We start from the raw sequence: 25,132 nt of genomic DNA, 5'->3' as shown, positions 1-25,132 counted from the left end.
TCAGTTAAATCCACTAGAAATTTACATGAATCTGCCACAAAATAAACCCAGCCACGCTCAACAATCACGCAACCGAGAGAACGCTCCGCATTGTTGACTGCTCTTTCAATCACTTCTCGATGAAACCGCCAACCGTCGAAGCAATTCTGTGATACACTTATTTTACGCAGAAGCTGTTCAACTTTCGCCAGCCACTTACTAAGGTGGTGAGACAGTCGAGAAAGCTCGGGCATGTAGCATATCGCTCTAGAGGTCGCGAGTTCAATTCCCGTTTAGAACTTTTTTTATATATTCATTTAGTTTGGTAGCTAATTATAGCTCATTTTCAAACCAGCAGCAATGTAATTTTAAGATCGTACATAAATATCCATCATATATGATGGAGCCCTATTGTTACATTCGGCTCGCTCTACGCGGTCGATACTGTCGTATGCCGCCTTGAAATCGATGAAAAGGTGATGCGTTGAGACCTGGTATTCACGACATTTTTGGAGGATTTGCAGAACAGTAAAGATCTGATTCGTTGTCGATCGGCCGTCAACGAAGCCGGCTTGATAACTTCCCACGAACTCGTTTACTACAGGTGACAGACGACGGAATATGATCTGGGATAATACTTTGTAGGATGCATTTAGAATGGTGATCGCTCGAAAGTTCTCACAATCTAACTTGTCATCTTTCTTGTAGATGCCTTGTATGCCCATATTACCCCTTCCTTCCTCTCCTCCGGAAGCTGTTCTGTTTCCCAGATTGTGCCTATCAGCCGGTGCAGAAAAATGGCCAGCCTCTCCGGACCCATCTTTATGAGTTTAGCTCCGATACCATCCTTACCAGCAGCTTTATTGTTCTTGAGCTGGTGAATGGAATCCTTAACCTCTCTCAAATTGGGGGCTGGTTGGTTTCCATCTTCCGCAGTACTAACGAAGGCATTTCCTCCGTTGTCCCGTCCTTCATTGCCTGTGCTCTCAGCGCCATTCAGGTGCTCGTCGAAGTGCTGCTTCCACCTTTCGCTCGTCCGTCAGAATGCTCCCATCCTTATCCCTGCACATCTCGACTCGCGGCACGAAGCCGTTGCGGGATGCGTTGAGCTTCTGATAGAACTTACGCGTTTCTTGTGACCGGCCCAGCTGTTCCATCTCTTGGCATTCCACCTCTTCCAGGCGGCGCTTTTTTGTCTCGGAATAGGCGGGTTTGCTGTTTCCGCTTCAGTCTGTATCGTTCCACGTTTTACCGCGTACCATGCTGCAGCATTGCAGCCCACGCTGCATTCTTCTCCTCTAAAACCTCCTGACACTCCTCGTCGAACCAATCGTTTCTTGAGCTCTGTTCCACATATTCGACAACGCTTTCGGCAGCGTCGTTAATGGCTGCTTTGACTGTCCTCCAGCAGTACTCAAGAGGGGCCCTATCGAGGTCACCCTCATCCGGCAACGCTGCCTTAAGATGCTGCGCGTACGCATTGGCGAAATCCGGTTGTTTCAGCCGCTCGAGATTGTACCGGGGCGGGCTTCGGTACCGTACATCATTGATGACGGATAGTTTTGGGCGCAGTTTCATCATCAACAGGTAGTGGTCGGAGTCAATGTTAGCGCCACGACAGGTTCTGACGTCGGTCATGTCGGAGAAGTGCCGTCCATCGATCAAAACGTGGTCGATTTGCGATTCTGTCTGTTGAGGTGATCTCCAGGTATACCGATACGGGAGGCTGTGCTGGAAATAGGTGCTACGAATGGCCATGTTCTTGGAGGCGGCAGAATCTATCAGTCGTAGGCCGCTCTCGTTCGTCAGCCGGTGGGCGCTGAACTTTCCAATCGTCGGTCTGAACTCCTCCTCCTGGCCAACCTGAGCGTTCAAATCTCCTATGATGATCTTGACGTCGTAGCTTGAGCAGCGGTCATACTCGGGTTCGAGCTGCGCGTAAAATGCGTCCTTGTCATTATCAGTGCTTCCGGAGTGTGGGCTATGCACGTTGATTATGCTGAAGTTAAAGAATCGGCCTTTGATTCTTAACTTGCACATTCGTTCATTGATCGACCACCACCCGATTACGCGCCTTTGCATATCAACCATCACTATGAAAGCTGTTCCCAGCTCGCGTGTGTTGCCGCAGCTCTGGTAGATGGAGATGGCGAATTTCGGTCCATGGAAATTGTTGAAAATCTATGCAGAATGGGTATTTTCAGAACGGGTTCTTTATGTAGTTGTTGGAAATCGATGAGATTCCTGTAACGCTTTAAACCATATGGTGTATAATATGTTGTATCAAGAACTGATTGCGTCTTTGGCAAAGTTGTTCAGTATCTCTCACCTTACTGAATAACTTTGCTGAAGACACCAATTCTCTAAGTGGTAAGCTTCATGCTCACTAACACCTTTTTAAAAAATTTCACGATTCAGAAATACTTAATGTTCTTATGAGAACTTCCACAGTTATTAACTGAGAGCTTTCTTTGCCAAAAATTCCATTTCCGCATTCGTATATCGTGTGGCAAGTACGATGATACTCTATGCCTAGGGAAGTCTAGGAAATTTCCAATACGAAAAGATTCTGGGCCGACCGGGAATCGAACCCAGACACCTTCAGTATGGCTTTGCTGTGTAGCCGCGAACTCTCACCACTCGGCTAAAGATGGCCGTCCATAACTATAACATTTAACGCAAAAAATGCTCTCTATTATAACTTATTTTCTACTACACTATTTTGATTGGATCATGCTTTCTCCATTGTCGACGAGGCCCGGTATTAAATGCTGTCCAGTACTGGAAGATCTCCCCCTACGAATTACTTCTCTCTCCTGGACAATTATTTCTACTTATCACAACACATCTCTGTGATATATTGAATTCATCGATAACGGCAATCAATCTGCCCAATGATTTGCACTATTACATCGCAGACTTTCACATCCTATCGGAAGTGCAAGTTTCCTAACGCAAAACAAGGTATCTCAACACCAACCGGTTTTCACCGGCATAACCTAAAAACCCTTTCTTTATCGTATAAACTTAGGCTGTTGAACCACAACCAGCTCAATCATAGATCTTTGATGACTCTAACCAGAGTTGATTGAATTCCGAATAATGCTTGTTGAGTAATGTTAGTCACCTACAGCTAGGCGTGTGATACGTTTTTCTTGCCAAGTCATTTTACAGCCGTCGGGAGATAAACATTGCGCTCGCTCATGCTGAAGTGTGGAAGAGTAATCTCTCGACGAATGGGCCAATATAATACCTGATGCACGCTTGGTGGTCATCATCAGTTTACATTCATTCGCGACCGAAAAACAAGCTATCTATTCGACAATGTTGATTTATCTCACCGTGTTGGCGCTGACCTTGGCGGTCTTGTGGATTCGCAAGCGCTACTCATACTGGATGGATCGTGGAATACCGTATGTGGAGCCAAGCTTCCCAGCCGGGAACTTACGAGGAATGGGACGGAAGGAACATCTATCGTCCCAAATGCAACGATGTTATAAGGAGCTCAAAGGCAAAGGTCCAGTTGGGGGGATGTTCTTCTTCATCAACCCGGTAGCTCTGGCGATGGACTTGGACCTGATCAAAAGTGTTCTGGTGAAAGATTTCCAATACTTCCATGATCGTTCGGTTTACTATAATGAGAAAGATGATCCTCTATCGGCTCATCTGTTCACGATGGAGGGTGCCAAGTGGAAAAATCTTCGAGCAAAATTGACGCCAACGTTCACTTCAGGGAAGATGAAAATGATGTACCCAACTATCATCGGAGTGGCGGACGAATTTCAGAAGCTAATGAAAAGTGAAGTGTCCAGCAATGCTGAAATCGAGATGAAGGAGATTCTTGCTCGGTTTACAACCGACGTGATTGGCACCTGTGCTTTTGGGTTGGAATGCAATAGCTTACACGATCCGGATGCCAAGTTCAGGGCCATGGGACGCAAAATATTTTCGTTTGCCAATGGGCGGTTCCTGAAGGCAGTTATCGCTCAACAGTTCCGTTCACTTGCGCGATCACTACATATAGCTTTGGTTGATAAAGAAGTTTCAGATTTTTTCCTGGGTGCTGTGAGGGATACAATCAAGTATCGTGAAGAGAATAAGATCGAGCGAAATGATTTCATGAGTTTATTGATGAAGCTGAAGGATGATGGAAATACCGGCAACACAGAGACATTGACTGTTGAGGAAATTGCTGCACAAGCATTCGTGTTCTTCTTAGCTGGTTTCGAAACTTCATCAACAGCAATGTCGTACTGTTTGTACGAACTAGCGCAAAATTCTGACCTTCAAAATAAAGCACGCAAAAGTGTGATGGATTCGATCAAAAAGCACGGTTCTTTAACATATGAGGCGATGCAAGACATGCAGTACATCGATCAATGTATCAACGGTAAGGCCTGAGTAATCAAAAATGCCACTCAAATCCTAAAGTTATATTATCTTTCGTTCCGTTCTATAGAGTCCCTAAGGAAGTATCCTCCGGCATCAACCTTGACCAGATCGGTTTCCAAGGACTACAAACTCCCCAACAGCAACGTTGTCCTTCAGCAGGGATCCACTTTGATCGTGCCGGTGTACGCCCTCCACCACGACGCAGAATACTATCCCGATCCAGAAAAGTACAACCCGGATCGCTTTACACCGGAAGAAGTGGCCAAGCGGAATCCTTATTGTTTCCTGCCGTTCGGTGAAGGACCCCGCATTTGCATCGGAATGCGCTTCGGTATGATGCAAGCCCGCGTCGGATTGGCCTATCTGTTGAGGGATTTCAGTTTCACACTGTCCAGCAAGACTCCGGTTCCGTTGAAAATCTCCCCGCGCAGCCCTGTTCTCACCTCGGAAGGTGGACTGTGGTTAAAGGTCCAGAAGCTGTAGAGTGGTGATGAACCGGTTCATATAATTAGGTTTAATTACAGTTTACGGCTAGTGCCGAGTTGATTGTGATGATGTGTGCGCGTGTGTAGCGGTTGTTATCGACAGTAAATGATTGTTCATTGAAGATTAGGAACGGAATGTCATGTTTTGTCCGAAAGGGTGGGAGCATTCAAAATGATAATGTTACGGTATTGTTTACTAGCGAGATGCACGCCTTACATAAATTGAACATTCGCGTCAAAACGTAACCTTTAAGTGACGACTCATTAAAACAAGGTGAAGACCCATTTTCTGTATCTCAGAATTTGAAGCAGATTACAAAAGTGAAGAGACTACTGAGTAATTCAATGAAATCGCGATCGACAAATCATTTTATGGAATTGAAAAATTCGACGTATGGAATCCTTTAATCCTTTAACCAGAGCCTTTTTAACGAAGCATCTTTGCAAAATTGAGACCTTCCTTAGCCGAGTGGTTAGAGTCCGTGGTTACAAAGCAAAGCCATGCTGAAGGTGTCTGGGTTTGATTCCCGGTCGGTCAAATGATCTTTTCGTAATGGGAATTTCCTTGACTTCCCTGGGCATAGATTATCATCGTACCTGCCACACGATATACGAATGCGAAAATGGCAACTTTAGCAAAGAAAGCTCTCAGTTAATAACTGTGGAAGTGTTCCATGAACACAAGGCTGAGTAGCAGGCTCTGTCCCAGTGAGGACGTAATATCAAAACAAGAAGAAGAATCTTCGCAAAATAGCTCTGATAACATAATTGCTGGAGATTGAATAAGTAATACGGACTCCAGTAGACGATCTGCGGAATATTCCATAATTATGTATGCAATTCATCATAGCAAGTGGTTTGATTAGCTAAATAGAGACAATTTCATGCTGTGAACAAGTTCCTGTAGGTGTTAGTTGAGACATATGGTATGATTGCAAAGCGATTGACAAACAATGTTAGCGTTAGCGTTAGCGTTAGCGTAGTCACGGTATATTTCGTAGATTGGATACTAGCAACATTCATGTTTCTTTTTAATAATCTCATCCTGACTACTTTCAAAAACAAGGCAGGGGAGTATACCTTGTTCAAATCATAAACAAGAATACTAAAAGCATGAATATCGCTATTCCCGGCCACGCCCATCTTTACCGTAACTTGGGATAGGGGAAGGAAATGTTGATGTAGCACTTACTTAATGAGAGGCCACCGACTCAGCGACACCCTCATAAGTGCTACGGAGTTGGAGGTTGGGGAAGGTATATTGTCAGGATTCGCCTAGAAAGCTGGCGATAGACCATAAATATTTGTTGTTTAAGAGTTTTCAAATTAATCTTTTGAATGCCGGCAATCAAAAGAGAAAACAATAGCTTATTTATAGTATAAATAGTATTTCGCGAAATGCTTGTCGATTGTGCAGTAATTTTTTTGCTCAATAACCCGTAAAAAGCAAAACCGATCCCTCCAGGGTCATCGGATTGTATAAAATAACGATACGCGTAAAAAAAAATCACGCCTATTGAAAAACTGTACTGGGTGGTACTGTATTTTTAGATAATCGAAAAACGAAAGTGTCATGTCTACCTATCTCAGGTGACTCCTGTACCTTTTACTTGTTCGTACCTACGGGATTTCTGAGCTATAAATACTGCCTACCGTAGGCGCAGAGGAGAGACTTCTCGGACTGTGGACTGATTAACATATTATTTTATTCTTTATTTGCAGGATATAAAAGTGGCGACGAGGATCATGGAAACGTGTCTTGGCGATTATCGTTTTTCTTTGAGGTGGCGAGTTTGCCAATTTTATTTATTTGAGTGTGGTGAAATTACCGATTTGAGTTGAACTAAATTGTTCTTCAGAGCTGACGAAATTGTCGTATATTGTGAACATAGTTGTTCTTTTGTGAAGCGATTGTTATATTGAGATGAACGAAATTGTTCTTTAGTGTTGACGAAGTTGTCAAATTTAATGTTGAGCAGAGCAGTATGAATCCAATGATTTGAATGGCTTGTTGTAGTCATGAAATAAATACTTTGAAGTTACAGTTGTGGAATTTGTTTGGTATATTTTCGATTGTTTGTTGTTGTAACGCGAAGGCGGCTTTTTTTAAAGAGTTGTTTGACAGTTTCTAAAGGGGAAAGGACTGTCATGTCTACCTATCTCAGGTGACTCCTGTACCTTTTACTTGTTCGTACCTACGGGATTTCTGAGCTATAAATACTGCCTACCGTAGGCGCAGAGGAGAGACTTCTCGGACTGTGGACTGATTAACATATTATTTTATTCTTTATTTGCAGGATATAAAAGAAAGGAAGCGCGTTCGAACTAAACACCCTGGGATAACACAGTCGTTTTTTCTGCTCAAAATTATACGAAAAGCAGAATCGATCCCTCCAGGGTCATCGAACGGTTAAAAAGCATCCACAATCGATTGTTAGTTGCGTAACACCCGCCCGGACAGAATGCGCAATCTGAACATAATTATCAAACTCCGAAAATAACATTTTCCGTTCAAGAAACGATCAAAAGTTCCACGACGCGGACAAAAACGATCCGGAAGGCTCACAAAAGAAAAAGTATCATACTAGAACAAACTCACCGGATTGATTCTCTAAATTTATGTGCTGCCTGTCACTTCCGGATGGTACGGTGAACATAGGGCAGCCAAAAACCAACAGTACTGAGGACACAAATCAAACAAATCAAACAAATCACTTTTTCATTTTTCACTTTTCACTATTCCATTTCTGAATGTAAAAACTGTCCTGCTTGGGCTTTACGAAGCACTACCCAGCAAGACGCTCCAAAACAGGAAAAAACAAAACAAAAATCTCCGGCGACGAAAACATGCGCGAAACCGTGAGCTAAATCTATCGGACTACGCAAAACCGAACTGTCCTGCTTGGGCTTCACGAAGCACTACCCAGCAAGACGCTCCAAAACAGGAAAAAACAAAACAAAAATCTCCGGCGACGAAAACATGCGCGAAACCGTGAGCTAAATCTATCGGACGACGCAAAACCGAACTGTCCTGCTTGGGCTTCACGAAGCACTACCTATAATATTGATCTGTTCAAGTTATCAGCAAAAAGAGAAATCAGCGATTGACAAACAATGTGAATCAGCAGAAACACCTACAGTAATTGCACTATCATATAATCCCCTAGCTTTTGCTGGTCGAACTTATTTCATGAGTCTGAAAATGTTTCTCCAAATTACTTGGTTCAAGGCTGACTTGTTCCAATTCATCGTTCTATCAAGCTAGTAGCGGTTCACTTTGTCTTGTACCGTAATCCGGGGTAACACTGATCATTTTTTTAGTTTTTCCTAAATTTTTCTTTTCACAATACAAATGTTACAAGTTTCATATTTTTAAAACAAGTACTGGCACCCACCGCTCCTAGCTATGTACTTTATTTAGTTTTTCGAAAGATTTAAACATGTTTAAATAAATGTTTTAAGTGATTTTTTTATTCTGCTGATATGGGGTAACATTGATCACCCAAGTAAACAACGTTCGCTAATATTGGAAATGTAGTTACTTACTAAAATCAGGGCCCCTGAAGCCAAATATGAAGACCAAACTCTTACAAGTCATTTACTTTTTGAGTTATATCAAAATTAAAAACACCTTGAACCGCGTAATACGCCTTAAAGTAGGCAATTTCCTCAGGAAATTCTACATTCGTAATAGTATTTAGATAATGTTGCCTAAATGAATAAACTTATGAAAGATTTGACAACGGAATCGTTTTCGGCGATGCCATTTTTAGTAACACCCGCATTTTCCTTGATCACATCGCCTGCAGAACTCATGTAAGACATGCATTTTCGGTAGTGTCAGTGAAAATGATAGAAATCATTGTTTCAAAAAGAAGACAAATTTGCGCATGAACTAAACGCAATTTTGGCAAAAACCTTAATTATCATTAGCTTATGAATATACGAAAGAGAGGCACCATTCATGGTTCAAAAATGCTTCAGCAATAAATCTTTATTTGAACGTTTAACAAGATGAGTCATCCCGATCAATGTTACCCCGCTGATCAATGTTACCCCGGATTACGGTACCAGGGGATTTTTTTTTTATTATCGGACAATTTGGGCCGGAGGTTCTCCGATTTGCATGAAATTTTCAACAGAGGTAGAGCTCGTGGATACATGACCAAAAGTGAAATTCAAAAAATATAGTGTCCTATTTTCCCGGAAAACTCTAGATGAATTTTCACGATTTTTCTATATACCTCAAACATTGAAAATTCATATCTCCTGAACTATGCATCGTAGAACAAAGTTTTGTTTAGTGAAATCGAAAGGAAATTTTCTCAGCAATATATTAAAAATATAAAAAGAAAAATATTTTTCGGAAAATTTTTCACCATGGAAAAAATTGTCGGAAAAATAGCGAAAAAAACTATCGTCTGTATCATGAAAAATTTTCAAAAAACAGAACTGAAAAACCGATGACCACCCGCACGCTTCCCATAGGAAAATCTGTTCTATTGTGGGCCTCATAACCGTGCTCTAACGGCGGCAGTAATTTACACGCATTATAAGTGTAACGCAGTAAACCATCCTTTTCTTTCCAGTCAGAAGAAGCTTTTCGTCAATCGGAGCACTCTCCTTTGGTCTGTTGGGTGTTTTGTAGGTCCTTTATTCGTAACCTTCACTATTGAGTCCAACAGTCTTTAATTGAAAACGATCCTAACATTTAATAATATAGGTAATAGGAACTGACCCTCAGCAAGCATGGGAAAATTCACTCACTCACCCGAACGCCACCGATGAAAAATAGAAAAAAATCTGCTGCTATAGAACATTCAGTGATAGCTGAACCGTCCAAGGCGGAGTGTAGCATGAAAGCGTCGAAACCGATTGTGTAAAAGCGACAATCGGAAGGAACGCGAAGAGAAGTGAATACCAATACACTTGTATCTGCGAGGCACGAGTTAATGCACTTAGCATCCATTCGCCGAATGCATTGAACTGACTGAGAGGATTCCTACTCACTGAATCATTCCGTGGTGTGGACTGCTAGTCAGTGAACGCTCATTAGCACCCAAACCCGAATGCCATTCGAATGGAATCAGAATGTAAACAATCATTCCTGGACAAACATTTCAAAAGGGCACATCGACATTGGTAAACATTGGCTTTGCAAGCCGCTTTTGAACCCAATTCAACTCGATCACGCTCACCAACACCACTATCAGGAAGAGCTAACACCAATCTTTCTGATAGTGGGGTTAGTTTGCGTGGGCGGGCTAAAAAGGGCTCAACAGCAACGTTTCAAAAAAAAAAAGGCTCAAGAGGATTCCAAAATGGCGTCAGACATCGATTTTCGCCCATATTGCATGGGTTCAAAGTGATTTTCACAAACAGGAAGTCGCCATCTTGGATTCCAAAACGACACCGGACATCGATTTCCGTCATCTACTCGTCGGCCCCGTTCCAAAAATACCCATATTGCATGGGTTTGAAGCACTTTTCACAAACCGGAAGTCGCCATCTTGGATTCCAAAATGGCGTCAGACATCGATTTCCGTCATCTACTCGTCGGCCCCGTTCCAAAAATACCCATATTGCATGGGTTTGAAACGCTTTTCACAAACCGGAAGTCGCCATCTTAAATTCCAAAACAACTACGGACATCGATATCCGACATCTATTCGTTGGTCTCGTTTTAAAAATACCCATGTTATAAGGTAAAAAGAGCCAAATTGTGTACACTTTGAGCATGTTTTGCCAACACACTCCGTCAGCATTACTCTTAGCGTAATCGCTTACTCTCTCTTTCCTACTGCGTGCCCTCATTGTGTTCGTGTTGTTACACTTTGCGCGCGTCTGTCTCCTCTTTGTGCAGTGGTTAAATTCTGCTCTTTGCGCGCATTGTGCGAGTTGATGCCAGCCCTGATCTATTGTTCCATTGTGGAATATTCCACTGCCAGTCAGCGTGCAGCCTCTACAGTTGGCGCCAACCCAACAGCGCGCCAAACTGTATTGAGAAGCGTACGCGCGTAATGAACAATTATTGTATGTTTTGTCTGGCAGTATCGTGCACCTATATAAGGAGCACCCATTGAATATGTAAGAATGTAGTTTTTTTTTCGTGAAAATACTTGTGGAAGGCGAAACACATGTGTTTGCCTCGGTATACTTTCCCCCAAATAACGCTCGTAAAAACTCTTATGATAAATTTTTCCAAATCGCTGACGAAATCATGTCTAAGCTCTCTCCAGAAGTAAAAGTTCATATATTCGGGGATTTTAATCAAAGAAGCATTGACTTTATTCCAGACGCTGACAATGAGTGCATCCTGATTCCAAACATTGCAATTTTTATTTGACAAAATCGCTAGCTTAGGCCTAAATCAAGTTAACCACATTAAAAATAAGCAAAATAACTATTTAGATGTTTTATTAACGAATATGTATGAGGACTTCTGTTTGTCTGAATCACTAACCCCATTATGGAAAAATGAAGCATTCCATAAGGCAATAGAGCTCTCAATTTTTGTACACAAGAATAACAGACCTGATGACTGCGTATATGAAGAAGTTTTTCAATATCATTCGGCAAATTATGAAAATATTAGGGAAAGGTTAAATAGGATAGATTGGCAAACGATTTTAAGAAGCGAAAGAAATGTCGAAGCCTCAGTCGACGTATTTTACAAATTGTTATTTGAAATTATTCTTGACGAGGTTCCATTAAAAAGAATAAGACGAAGAAACCATTCCAAGACTCCGCAAGCTGAAAGCACAAAAAATACAAAATAAATAACAATAACGAAAACTTAACAAGTTATCTATCAATTTGTGATCAACTTAATCAAGCCATAGATAACGCATATGAGGATTACAACTTAAAAACTGAAAATGAAATAAAATCTTGCCCAAAAAATTTCCTTAATTACGTCAAAACAAAACTGAAGTCAGATAACTTTCCCTCGATAATGCATCTTGACAAAAACGTTGGTGATAGCTCCGAAAAAATTTGCAATATTTTTGCATTTTTCTTTCAAGAAATCTATACTACTTTTAATGATGAAGACCGCGATTGCAATTACTTTGATTTCTTACCAGAATATACTAGAGACATTGAAGTCAGGCATATCAACGTTAAGGACGTCATGGAAGGCTTGAATAACTTAGATGTTTCAAAAGGTTCTGGACCAGATGGAATTCCACCATTATTCATGAAGAGCTTAGCTGTAGAACTTACAACTCCATTGTTTTGGCTTTTTAATATGTCATTAGAGTCTGGTATTTTTCCAAAAGCATGGAAAAGCTCATACCTGGTACCCATCTTTAAAAATGGAAAAAAATCTGACATAAGGAATTATCGTGGTAAGTGTAGAACTAGCCCTCGTGCGTTAAAATACACTCTAATAAAGATTTAAAAAAAAAAAAAAAAAAAAAATTATCGTGGTATTGCCATTATTTCTTGTATTCCTAAACTTTTCGAAGCAATCATTAATGAAAAACTATTCAATCAAATTAAAAGCAGAATAACAAATGCTCACCATTGATTCTTTGAAGGACGTTCAACAAATACAAATCTAATAGAATTTGTCAATTACTCACTCACTGCAATGGATAATGGTCACCATGTAGAGGCACTTTATACTGACTTCAGTAAAGCATTTGACCGCGTTGATATACCTATGCTACTATTCAAATTACAAAAACTAGGAATAGAGTCTTATCTTCTGAAATGGATTGAGTCCTACTTAACCAACCATCAACAAATAGTTAGATTCAAAGGAAGTAAATCGAATCCCATTCAAGTCACCTCTGGAGTCCCTCAAGGTTCCCATTTGGGCCCTCTTCTTTTCATACTGTTTGTCAACGACATCTCTTTGATCGTTTAACACATAAAAGTTCTGATTTACGCTGATGATATGAAACTTTATTTAGAAATTATTAATAAAGAGGACATAAATATATTCCAAAATGAAATAAAAGTCTTCTACACCTGGTGTAATAAATCCCTTCTGCAATTGAATGTAAAAAAATGTAACTTAATAGCTTTTAGTAGAAAACGAGACACACCAAACGTTACAATCACCCTAGGAAATAAGACAGTGGTAAAATGTGACAGAGTCAGAGACTTAGGTCATCTTAGATTCAAAACTAACATTCATTGATCATTATAATACAATCATCAACAGAGCAAATAACATGCTTGGATTCATAAAACGGTTTAGTTTTAGTTTCCATGACCCGTACACAATTAAAACGTTATATACTGCTTATGTAAGGTCAATACTTGAATATTGTAGTGTAGTTTGGTCTCCTTTTTCAATAACACATGAAGAACGGATAGAATCAGTACAAAAACCAATTCCTACTGTTTGCCCTACGTAAATTAGGTTGGACAAGATTTCCTCTACCGTCTTATAAAGCCCGCTGCATGCTTATCAACATATAAACTCTAAAAGTGCGTCGTGAATTCGCAATGGTGTCCTTCGTAAATGATATTGTTTCACATCGTATTGACTCCGCAGAACTCTTAGCAAAACTAAATTTTTATGCACCCTTCCGACAACTGCGAAACCGAAATATATTCCTTACATGCCATCATCGTACTAACTATGCCAAATATGGGCCTCTTAATCAAATGATGGCAACATATAATAAACATTGCGCAAGTATTGACTTCACAACGACAAAACCAAATTGAAGCGATATTTCAATTCAGTTCGATGATTGTAAACTCGTTATGTACCTTTATAAATCCTGTTAGATATAAGAAAAATATGTAAAATTAGTGTGTAATGAAACGGTCTACTAATGATTGACGACAAATAAATAAAAAAAAAATCACCCAACTGATTAATGGAGAGTGGTCCGATTGACGAAAAGCTTCTTCTGACTGGAAAGGAAAGGATGGTTTACTGTGTTACACTTACAATGCGTGTAAATTACTGCCGCCGTTAGCGCACGGTTATGAGACCCACAGTAGAACACATTTTTCTATGGGAAGCGTGCGGGTGGTCATCGGTTTTTCAGTTCTGTCGCCTAAACGGTAAAAGATACCACTTTGGCGTCTATGGACGAAAGTTAGAGTATGGATTGATGAAACAAAAAATATTTTTTTGAAAATTTTTCATGATACAGACGATAGTTTTTTCGCTATTTTTCCGACAATTTTTAGAGTTTTCAATCTAGAGTTTTCCGGGAAAATAGGTCACTATATTTTTTTTTTAATTTCACTTTTGGTCATGTATCCACGAGCTCTACCTCTGGTGAAAATTTCATGCAAATCGGAGAACCTCCGGCCCAAACCTGTCCGATAATTTAAAAAAATGCCCACCAGCCAAATTCAAGATAAGCATGTTTTTTTGCGGGATACTTGTCTGGTATTCTGACAACATGGCCTTCTAATTCTATAATCATGTACTTCCTATCTACTGGAGTGCAAACTTCTATTTAGGCATTGCCATCTACAACACCTTGTCGTGTACAGCAGCTCGACTTGCTGTAGCATCGATCTCTTTACGTACAGCTAACTTGGAGCACCACCTCCAAGAAAGCTCGAGTATGGCATCTCGTGTGCCATAGCATTGTTTTATCGTCCTCCTTATTCGAGCACAACCTCCAAAATTAAGTATTAAGCCCACAATACTTTATTGAGCACACAGACTCGTTACCTTAACCTTTATTCGTACCGTTAGCTTGAAGAGCCAATCTCCAAGCAAGGTGCTATCACCTAGAACAGTCGAGTGAGGCATTCTCGTGTGGTAGCATCGAGCCTCTCTATCGAATCACCCTCAAATAGCGTCATTATCACTCAGAACACAAAGGAGCCTGAGCACCAACGCTTAGGTGTTGCGATCATTAAATAGCACTTCTCGTATGGATTTAACCACGCCGCACACTTTCCTTTATTGAGTTTGGGTCATGCACTCCGCCATGAATCATCTATCTAACCTCTGGTCGCACGACTGGCAATACGCGGTATCACTCCTGAACTTTGATTATTACGGATGCACATCACGAGTGGTACAGAGGAAAAAACGGAGAACTCTGTACAACGCCACCTTTATTTGACTTGGGCTACAAGTCCGATGTCCCCCCGGAATTACCTTATAGTATTACTTCAGAGGACTGAGGGCTTGATGATTCTTCTACTTTATTTCGTCACCTTTGGCTCTATTTGCTCTGACTGCGATTTGTCTCTGCCACGCCACTTACATTTTGGGGCCGGCTACATGCCTGGGCCATGTGCGCCTTTTAATGATAGATGTTCCTGTGCTTGTTGGTTCTCTGAACTACACTGCGCTGCTTGTCATGTTCTTCGGGCGGACCGGGTGGATGCCAAGGTCGGTCTTGCGATTCCGGTTGAGGGGTGCGCCCTGACGACCCAAAGCCAACGATTCGTCGTGATCGATACTACTCGGAGAAGTTCCCGACGGTGAAGCTAGCCTATTCTGATGGAGAGTTCACCAACGGATGAATATCTCCTGAAACCGGTATGCGTCGGGCCGATGCTATGCGGGCAACACAAGCAACATTGGTAGCTGAATAACAGCTAATACAGCTGAAAAGAGGCTGTATAAACATAATTTTAGCTGGATAAGCTGTTATCCAGCTACCAATATTACTTGGGAGATGCCGGATTTCGATGGAGAGAAGTTCCTGGTACACAGACGTCCCGACGGTCATTTGCCGGTGCTGTTTCGTGATCTACTCAGCTAGTCCACGACTGAGGATCTAGCCTACTCCGATCGTGGCCCGACGCCTCCTGGTCTTTTCGCCATTTCTGTTGCTGCGAAGACATAACATGCGTTATCGCTCTGTTCACCGTGTGCCACGTACTTATGTGTTGACATATTTTCTGCACGATGTTGTCGGGGTTTCAATCTCCGTCACTGCTTCCGAGCATATCGTTCCGCACTTCCGCGAATCTTGGGCAGTCAAAAACAACATATTGCGGCGTCTCCTCGATGTTTGGGTAGTCTGAGCAGTGTGACGACTCTGCGTGCCCGAATTCCTTTCCGTTTCTTCGAAATGTACTAACGGAACTTCATTTCACAATCGTACATCTAGCTTCGCAGGATATATCTTCTTGCGTTGGTCACTCTGCTGCCCCACACCACAACCCAGGTATTGAAGTCTCTTGCAATGAATATCGGCTTCCTTCCGATCAACTTGTAAGTAAGCTGACCCACCATTTGGTTGAACTGCTCTACTGTTCACCTCGGAGGTGCATAACAACTGCATACATCAACGCCGTTGATTTTGGTGATGACGAAGCCTTCACCTGAATTGCCCACCACTTCCTGGATAGGGAATCTGTCCATAACATGTATCGCTACCGTTCCAGTTCTATCCGTCACCAAGTTGCCGTTATCAGGTGGAACTTAATACGGCTCTGCAATAATTTTCACGTCTTACATATTTTCTGTCGTTGACTGCCACAACAGCTGCTGTGCGGTGTCGTAGTGGTTCAAATTGATCTAGATTATCTCCATTAATATGGGCCTATATCCCTAAGTAAGTGTCTTATCCTTCCCAGGCTTGGGGATAGGAATGAGTAACCCTTCACTCCACTGCGCAGTTGTTATGACACTGGCACACCAAATCTGGTTCATAGTATCCTGAAAGAGCCAACCGGCCGATAGTAGGTAGCTTCCTTAGGATAGCATAACCTATATCGCCAGGACCCGCAGCCTTTCCAATACCACGGCTAAGGACCAATTCGAGCTCGTTTCAGTCGAAATCTCTGTTATAGCTTAGGGGTCATGCACAAATTACGTCACGCCCCGAGGAGGAGGGGTGGTCAAGTCAAGCTTGACAAGCCTTACAAAAATTTCATAGGACTCATACAAAACACGTGACAAAGGGGGGGGGGTGGTTGGTGGTCAAAAAGTTGAGATTAAGCGTGACATAATTTGTGTACCATCCCTTACTCAATACTACGGCGACTATTGTCAGAGTAGCTGAAATCCGCTTCGGCTATCGATTTGGATACCACTGACATTGCTGTTCACCGACACCATGGCGAATTGACATATCGCCTTGCTTCTACTCCTTCGGTAGATCTTCCGTCTCCAAGATTGAATCCAACTTCTCTGGACCTTTGCTTGCCAGCAAGAATCTGCTCATAATTTAACGCGTCGTCCAGGAGAACATTTTCCTCAGTGGTCATCGCAAGGCTCATACTTTTTTCCAATTAGAAATTCGTTCATACGCAATGTTTAGCTATATCATACCAGATGGCTGCAGCGATGATCAATCCTCACCACAGCGTTTTCCACCTCGGAGTGTTTGTTTACATCATAAAATTCGACACCAACATCAATCTTAAACCTTAGTAGATAATCGAACTTCGTCGCAGCTGCTTGGCTCATTAGAGAAGATAACTCGAACAACGTGATAAGCAAATCGATTGCAGGAAATTTCTAGTCAAATGAGACTTCGGTGAACAGTGTTTGATAGTAAGATAGTACGGTAGGATGATCCTGATTCTGCTACTCCTTGCCGCCACGGCTCTTTTCTTCAGGTGGATCAATGCATATCGAGCAAGATACCAATTCTGGAAGGAGCATAATGTTCCCCACCTGGAACCTCGTTTCCCAGTGGGTAACGCGGGAGATATTCTCAAGTCAACGATCCACTTCGCGCACATTATGGACAATTTGTACCGGGAGCTGAAGCATTTTGGTGACTACGCTGGCATTTATTTTTTTAGGGATCCGGTTCTGGTGGTGCTGTCACCGGAATTTGCAAAAACTGTGTTGGTGAAGGATTTCAACTACTTCTTGGATCGAGGAGTTTACAGCAATGAGAAGGATGATCCTTTGTCGGCCAATTTGTTCTTCATGGAAGGACATAGATGGAGAAAACTGAGAGCGAAATTGACACCCACGTTTACGACTGGCAAACTAAAAGCCATGTTCCATACTATTTTGGCAGTTGGAGAACAATTCGATCGATATTTGCAAGATTACACGAAGCAGAAAGATGAGGTGGAGGTGAAAGATTTATTGGCACGTTTCACAACGGATATCATTGGATCTTGTGCTTTTGGAATCGATTGTAACAGTTTGGAAAACCCGGAGTCAAAGTTCAGGCAGATGGGGAAGAGAATGATCAATTTTCCTAAGTTGAAAGCGTTGAAGATATTTTTTGCGATGATGTACCGGAAGCAGGCTCGATGGTTGAGAATCCGATTCAACGATGAAGATGTTTCGGATTTTTTCTTCGCAGTCGTGAGAGACACTATTCGATATCGAGAGGAGAACAATTTTGAGCGAAAGGACTTCATGCAGCTGTTGATAGAGTTGAAGAACAAAGGATATATGGAAGATGATGGTGAATACGTTGAAGAACTTCAAGGTGGCCGACTGGAGAAACTCACATTTGAAGAAATTGCAGCTCAAGCGTTTGTCTTCTTTTTTGCCGGGTTCGAGACATCTGCTACCACTATGACCTTTGCACTTCATTTGCTGGCATCGAATCAAGAGGTGCAAGATAGGGGAAGAAAATGTGTTTATGAAGTTCTGGAGAGACACGATGGAAAACTATCATATGAAGCATTGATGGAGATGACATACATTGACTGCATAATTCAAGGTATTTGAAATCTCATACGACATTTGAATTGTATTAAACTTTTTCTATATTTACAGAAACATTGAGAATTTATCCACCAGTGGCAACAATTCACCGCATCACCACAAAGCCTTATAAACTCCCAAATGGATCTGTTCTTCCGGAAGGCGTTGGTGTTGTGATTCCAAATCTGGCCTTCCAACGGGACCCAGAATTTTTCCCCGAACCGATGCAGTTTCGTCCAGAGAGATTCTTTGAAGATGAAAAGGATAAACGACATAACTTCTGCCATCTTCCCTTTGGAGAAGGACCACGTATTTGTATCGGTATGCGGTTTGGATTGCTACAAACAAGGATGGGCATTGCCATGTTACTGAAGAACTATCGATTCCGATTGTGCCCAAAGTCGGTTTTCCCACTGAAAACAGATCCAATCAACTTGATCTACGGACCGGCCGGTGATGTTTGGTTGGGAATTGAAAAAATCCAATAAGAAAAAGAGACGCTTGTTTTGTTGTTATTTTGATTCACGCACACTTATATTATTAGATGTTCACTGGAATGAACTGGTTTTCATTTGCAAAGATGAACATTCCCTTTGCTTTTTTGCCCTGTTCAACTGTTATACTCAGTCTTGAAAGAGTCACAAAAAACTCATTCTTCAGTATTTTTCGAACCATCCACGCGATTGTTGGTGAAAATGTGGATCTTCCTACTGTTGTCCATTGCCGTGCTACTTATTCTCCAAGTCCGACGAAAATATTCCTATTGGAAACGTCATGGCGTCCCGTTCATTCAACCACGTTTTCCCTTTGGAAGCATCACACCCGTTGGAGATCGAGTCCATTCTTCGCAGCTGATGGCTCGCTTTTATAATCAACTGAAGGGCACTTATCCCTTCGCCGGAATGTACTTCTTCACCAACCCAGTTGTGCTAGCTCTAGATCTTGACTTCATCAAAAACGTTCTTGTTCGAGATTTCCAATACTTTCACGATCGAGGACTGTATCACAATGAGAAAGATGATCCTTTAACATGCCATCTGTTCAACATTGAGGGAACTAAGTGGACCAACCTACGTCGAAAGTTGCTTCCGACTTTTTCATCAGGAAAGATGAAGATGATGTGTCCAACGATCCTCGCAATAGCCGATCGGTTTCGAACAGCCATCGAAAATAGTATCTCCGATCAAAATGAAATTGAAATGCGAGATTTTCTTGCTCGATTTACCACGGATGTCATAGGAACGTGTGCTTTCGGGATTGACTGCAATAGTTTAGAGAACCCTGATGCTGAATTCCTTAAAATGGGCAACAAGATATTCGAGGTGCCGACAAGTCGAATAATTGCTTACTTCTTTGTTTCAACATTCCAGGAACTATCCAAAAAGTTACACATCAAAGCAGTTCCTGAAGATGTGTCACGCTTTTTCTACAAGGTTGTTCGAGAAACTATGGCCTACCGTCAATCCAGTGGTGTACAGAGAAACGATTTTATGAACCTATTGATGCAGTTGAAAGAAAAGGGCGAGCTGGAAGGTTCGGATGAGAAGTTGGGCACACTGACTCTAGATGAAGTCGTTGCTCAAGCGTATGTGTTCTTCCTGGGAGGATACGAAACTTCGAGCACCAACATGTGCTTTTGTCTGTATGAGTTGGCATTGAATGGAGAGATTCAGGAAAAAGCTAGGGAATGCGTTCAGAAGGCAGTGGCAAAACATGGTGGATTGAACTACGAAGCCCTGATGGATATGCCTTATTTGGAGCAGTGCATTTATGGTGCGTATTTCAAAACCCTTACTTGAGCATTCATAACTCAATCTATAATTTCAGAGGCCCTTAGGAAATACCCACCAATCGCAAACCTCTTCCGAAGCGTCACCCAAGACTACAATGTCCCGAACTCGAACGTCATGCTCCCGAAAGGAATGAATGTTTGGATCCCGATTTATGCCATCCATCACGATCCGGAATTCTTTCCGGAACCGGAACTCTTCGATCCAGAGCGCTTCACCCAGGAAGAGTGCGAAAAGAGAAAACCATTCACTTACATGCCATTTGGAGAGGGACCTCGAACTTGCATCGCAACACGATTCGGAATGATGGAAACAAAAACCGGTCTGGCAACGCTGCTGATGAATTTCAAATTTACGAAATCTGCACGACTGGAAGTCCCGCCAAAGTTTTCCACTAAGCACGTTATGTTGACTCCGGTGGGGGGACTGTGGGTGAAGGTGGAGAAGATTGAGCAGTGAATAGGTTGGATAATAAAAACGATAATCTATGCATATGACCTAGGCGATGCGTCTACGAATTGTTGTTTTGACTGTATTTCAATATTCATGATCAAGGGATTCCCTTAGTCAATAAACAAGGCCTATTAGAATATATGATGGCTTGGTGGTTATTTAGTAAACAACCTTTGGAAAGTTTCAACTGAGTATCAGACAAGTCAGTTAAGCCGTACTAAACTAACAGAATGCTTTCCAAACTAGCAGATGAATTCGACATTGATTCTTAATAAGGGCTTATCTACATCGATCGATTTCTCTTCATCGTAGCTCTCTTTGCGTTATTGCTGAAAACTGATTAACTTTTCGTAACCCTTTTTGTGTGTTGTAAGATTGAAGTTGTTCAAGATATTTGCGAAAAAAGAATCTATGAAGAGAAATCAATCACGTCAGTTGAGCCCTTTGGCCTGATTTGCTGCTGAGAGGGAATCGCTAAAGAAATTGCTCGTATATTCCTTGTAGAAATTTTCTACAGCAACTCCCGTTTGAACTGACATTTCTTTTCAAATCAGGCTTTATTAACCCGTATAGGCCTAAGTGACAGCAAAAATTCTAAAATCCTCACCGCTTAGCGAATTCTTAATGGATTCAAATGATTTTTTGTCAGTATACTGACACACATATCTAGTTTCTATAAGTGGACAGAGGAACGCGGGAATATTCCTGTGGTCGGAGTTATTTGGGAGCATCACTGGGTCAGGTCGGGTGAGAAGGGTACTGTGCGTTTATGCCCCTGAAGGTAGGCAAATTTCAAGTCACAGATAATTTCCGTATTCGGTTATAATGTCGCCACTACATGACGGAATTTTAAGAAAATTTCATTAGTGTAAACCTGATGAGAAACGATTGAATGGGATAACTATGAGTTTTGCTTTTGATTAATTCTACAAATGACCATTTTCGGGCCCGGGATGCCTCAAACTTACGATAAAGTGGCCAACTTGTATGTAAACATCTGTGTCAAACTTATGGGAACGCATTTTAGTGTGCAATTATGTTTGATTTCTACTTTTTGAGAATTGAAACGGTTTAGTATCCAACAATTCTTTAGTCGGTTCTTCCGGACATTACGTCCAAATGGCCACATCCGGTATATTTTAAACGATGCAAAACTCTTCATATATAATGTTGAATATCAGATCTTAATGATTTATGCAAATTAAAATGATTATCATTGCAAATAAATAAAGGTGACTTGGCATGTCCCAAAAAATAGCTCTTTTTTACCCGACTTGACCCAGTGACTCACCGGAATAACTCCGGCCACAGGAATATTTCCGAGTTCCTCTGGCCACTTCTAGAAACTAGATATGTGGGCCAGTGAACTGACAAAAAATCATTTGAATCCGTTAAGAATTCTCTGAGCGGTGAGGGTTTCAGTATTTTTGCATTCACTCAGGCTTATACGGGTTAAGAAATAATTGTTTCTCGCAAAAATTTAGAATAGGGTTTCGCAACCGGTGGTCCACGGACCCCCAGGGGGCGTTACTTGAATAGTTTTACAGCGCGAGCTTAAAAATGCAATTTAGATCGGTTATGGCATATTTTGGATTTGACTTTTGTCAGGTTTCACCAAAAATGTTAGTGGAAGCTTCCTGGAAATATCTTTGTATTGACGGTATTGAAAAAAAAAAACGAAACTCTCAACCAATTGACTGAATCCACTTAAATCTATCAGCAAGATTTGTGGTTGACAGATATCTACATTTGTGATTCGACGTAGAAGATTCTGATCAAATATCTCATAAGGTATTCGGATTTTTTGAACGATCGATAATTTGCTCCTATTATGCCCATAAGCAAATTTCTTGAAATGCATGGCAGCTTCCAATCACCATTTTATTTTCTTCGAAAGAATAAGAAAAAATGTTGAGATCTGCATCTATTTATGATGAAATTTTTGGACAAGTGTATCGAATATTTAGATTTTTTTTTTTGATGATTTAAAAATTCATTATTGAGCTTCTTCAAATATTTATAAAATATATGATTATTTGTTGGAATCTTCTCAAGTACCTGACCTGCAGATTAGTTGTTGGATTTCGGTGGAATTCCAAGTGTACTTTCTTTACCACAATTCCTGCAATATGTATGGTGCAGACCGGGTGCACTTTTTGGAGTCACCTGCCAAGTATACTTTTAGAGTCACTCTGAGATCTTTGCAGGTTTTCCTATTCATGTAAACAGAATCATTGCTAAATGTTTTTGGGAGCCTAGGATCTCAGGTAGATGTCTGTTAGTGTTTATTTATTTCAGTCAATTTAGTTTGATTCCAGTTTTAAACAAGAATATCCAGGTTCAGGGGTCCGTGAGATGTTTATAAACTTTTGAAGGGGGATGGAAGCTCAAAGAAGGTTTAGAACCACATATCTAGAATATCACATAAATAAAAACAAACACCATTTGACCGAAACTATAGTAAGCTAGATGGAAAAATTCACCTAATATATAGGAAGGGGAACTGATCTTTTGAAAAAATCAGATTTTGTAAGGAAAATCCATGTTTTTCGACCATAAGTTCAACTCTTTCATGCACTTTCACAGGCCCATATGTTTTTTAAACGTTTTCTTTTACAAGAAGCATAGCATACCATACCATAGATGGAATGTACATGACAAGGTTTGCTACTCCGTGATTGATCGGAATGGAATCGAAGACGCAAATACGCAGTTCGGGAAAGAAGACTTCTTCCGACCCGTCATTGGAACAGAAAGTCTCCATTCCGTTACCAATGATAATGGCCTGCGACTTGTAACCTTCCCTGCTGCTAGAGAGATGGCAACCAGCAGTACCAACTTCGCACGCAAGAATATCCGCAAACACATCTGACGACACTTGATTGGCGATGCCTGCTTTCAAATAGTCTACGTGCTGGTTGATGAGTAACATTTCTCAGATGTCATAGATGTCAGGATCTTTAGAGGTCGATAACAATATTGATTCGGAGTGATTGTGCGCTTATCAACGACGAAGACGAACCGACTGGTCCGATGAAGAGTGCCAGAGAGTGACAGACTTGAAGAATGTCGCCAGAAGCCGTATGCTTGTGGCGCACACTAAAACCTTTAGTACTCTGGATGTTCATCCTAGAGGTTTGGTGTCTTCGACAAAGTATTTTGAAATAGTTTGTGTAGTAGGCGATAGTAGGCCTTGACTTAGTACTAAGAAAAAGAGTGACATAAGACAGGCTCATTATGTAATAAACGCTTAAACCTGAAAGACGTCCCTCTATTATTCGCTACAAGTAAGAACTGGGATACACCATGTTACTTCGAAGCCAGAAAACTTCGGCCGAACTGGAGAATATTATCGTAACGAGGTCCGGAACATTGGAGAATGAAGAGACACTGAATGATAACTTAGCTCAAAATGCCAATCCAATCATTTCCGGTGCAACCATTGCTGCTGATGTTTTGTCGGATGAGACGAGAAATGTAAGGAGTTCATTTCAAGAAGGCGGATCATGTGCTGCAGGTATCGACGTCACGAACGCAATGAATGCTACTGCTACCGCTGCCCAACCAACTTTGATGTTGAATCGACTACGTCCGTAATGACCTTAATTTTAATCAAGGTATGTCAGTTCAAAGAGAAGTATCGTCACTCGATAGAAGTACAGTAAATGAAGCTCAGCGAGACAATCCTCAAATGGTTTTTGGTCGATTCAAGCCAGAAGAAATTTCAATGATGCTACCATTATTTTCTGGAAGTCCTGAAGAAAACGTTGACCATTTCGTTGCTATTTTGGAAAATACGAAACAAGTTTTGAATGTTGATAGTTTTACTATGAAGCTGGTAGCGATTCGAAACCTGAAGGGGAAAGCGCAAGCCTGGTTACATTCTCAAGTCGACTTTATGCTGAAAAGTTACCATGAAATAATACGAAGCTTGAAAGAATTTTTTGATCGTCCCATCAACAGTTTTGAAATTAGAAAGCATTTGGAGATGAGGGTTTGGTCAGGAAAATTTGAGTCATTTGCTGATTATTGTCAAGCTAAGAAAATTCTTGCCCAAACATTGAAGATGCCTGAAGCAGAATTAGTAGACTACATTGTTGAAGGAATTCTCGATCCTGTTTTGAAGAATCAAACTAGACTTTCGAACTTCAAAACCGTTAATGAAATAGTTCAAGCTTTTCGCATGATTGGGAATGATTCAAGATACCACGAACCAATAAGGAAATCAGTAAGATGCTATGCTTGTAATCAACTTGGACATGTTGCTACTGTTTGTCGGAACACACGTGAGCATATTGAACGACCAGATCACTACAAGAGAAACCCTCAAAATGAAGTTCCAATACCAAAACACATCAATGTAGTTGTAGATAATGAAGTAGCGCTAGGAGATGGACATCACGGACTGGTAGATTTTGAGTTATTTGGTCAACACTGTGGATATAAAGCATTATATAACACAGGGA

At 41.2% G+C, this 25,132-nt stretch overlaps 3 protein-coding genes across 3 annotated transcripts; all 3 read left to right on the top strand.

Annotated features, from left to right (window-relative positions):
• The first annotated feature begins 3,149 nt into the window (after positions 1-3,149).
• Positions 3,150-4,874, top strand: LOC5571529 (probable cytochrome P450 6a13). The gene is made up of 2 exons (XM_001653624.3): positions 3,150-4,369; positions 4,439-4,874. Exons 1-2 carry the CDS (start codon positions 3,304-3,306, stop codon positions 4,852-4,854), a joined length of 1,482 nt encoding a protein of 493 aa, XP_001653674.1. The 5' UTR covers positions 3,150-3,303; the 3' UTR covers positions 4,855-4,874.
• A 12,141-nt stretch (positions 4,875-17,015) lies between these two features.
• On the top strand, positions 17,016-18,980 carry LOC5571531 (probable cytochrome P450 6a20). Its single transcript, XM_001653625.3, has 2 exons — positions 17,016-18,439; positions 18,496-18,980. Exons 1-2 carry the CDS (start codon positions 17,320-17,322, stop codon positions 18,909-18,911), a joined length of 1,536 nt encoding a protein of 511 aa, XP_001653675.1. The 5' UTR covers positions 17,016-17,319; the 3' UTR covers positions 18,912-18,980.
• A 98-nt stretch (positions 18,981-19,078) lies between these two features.
• LOC5571524 (probable cytochrome P450 6a14) lies at positions 19,079-20,731 on the top strand. The gene is made up of 2 exons (XM_001653626.3): positions 19,079-20,196; positions 20,251-20,731. The coding sequence occupies exons 1-2, from the start codon at positions 19,119-19,121 to the stop codon at positions 20,670-20,672; spliced, it is 1,500 nt and encodes a 499-aa protein (XP_001653676.1). The 5' UTR covers positions 19,079-19,118; the 3' UTR covers positions 20,673-20,731.
• The last annotated feature ends 4,401 nt before the right edge of the window (positions 20,732-25,132 follow it).

Source organism: Aedes aegypti, chromosome 2 (assembly GCF_002204515.2).
Source record: "Aedes aegypti strain LVP_AGWG chromosome 2, AaegL5.0 Primary Assembly, whole genome shotgun sequence".
Lineage (NCBI taxonomy): Eukaryota > Metazoa > Arthropoda > Insecta > Diptera > Culicidae > Aedes > Aedes aegypti.
The sequence above is the reverse complement of the archived record's forward strand: the minus strand, read 5'-3'. Positions and strand labels throughout refer to the sequence as shown.

Bases quoted from the DNA above. Each gene is read 5' to 3' on its own strand.
- LOC5571529 (XM_001653624.3), top strand. From the start codon at position 3,304: ATGTTGATTTATCTCACCGTGTTGGCGCTGACCTTGGCGGTCTTGTGG. The intron at 4,370-4,438 runs GTAAGGCCTGAG...TCCGTTCTATAG, and splicing joins CATCGATCAATGTATCAACG to AGTCCCTAAGGAAGTATCCT.
- LOC5571531 (XM_001653625.3), top strand. From the start codon at position 17,320: ATGATCCTGATTCTGCTACTCCTTGCCGCCACGGCTCTTTTCTTCAGG. The intron at 18,440-18,495 runs GTATTTGAAATC...CTATATTTACAG, and splicing joins CATTGACTGCATAATTCAAG to AAACATTGAGAATTTATCCA.
- LOC5571524 (XM_001653626.3), top strand. From the start codon at position 19,119: ATGTGGATCTTCCTACTGTTGTCCATTGCCGTGCTACTTATTCTCCAA. The intron at 20,197-20,250 runs GTGCGTATTTCA...CTATAATTTCAG, and splicing joins TTTGGAGCAGTGCATTTATG to AGGCCCTTAGGAAATACCCA.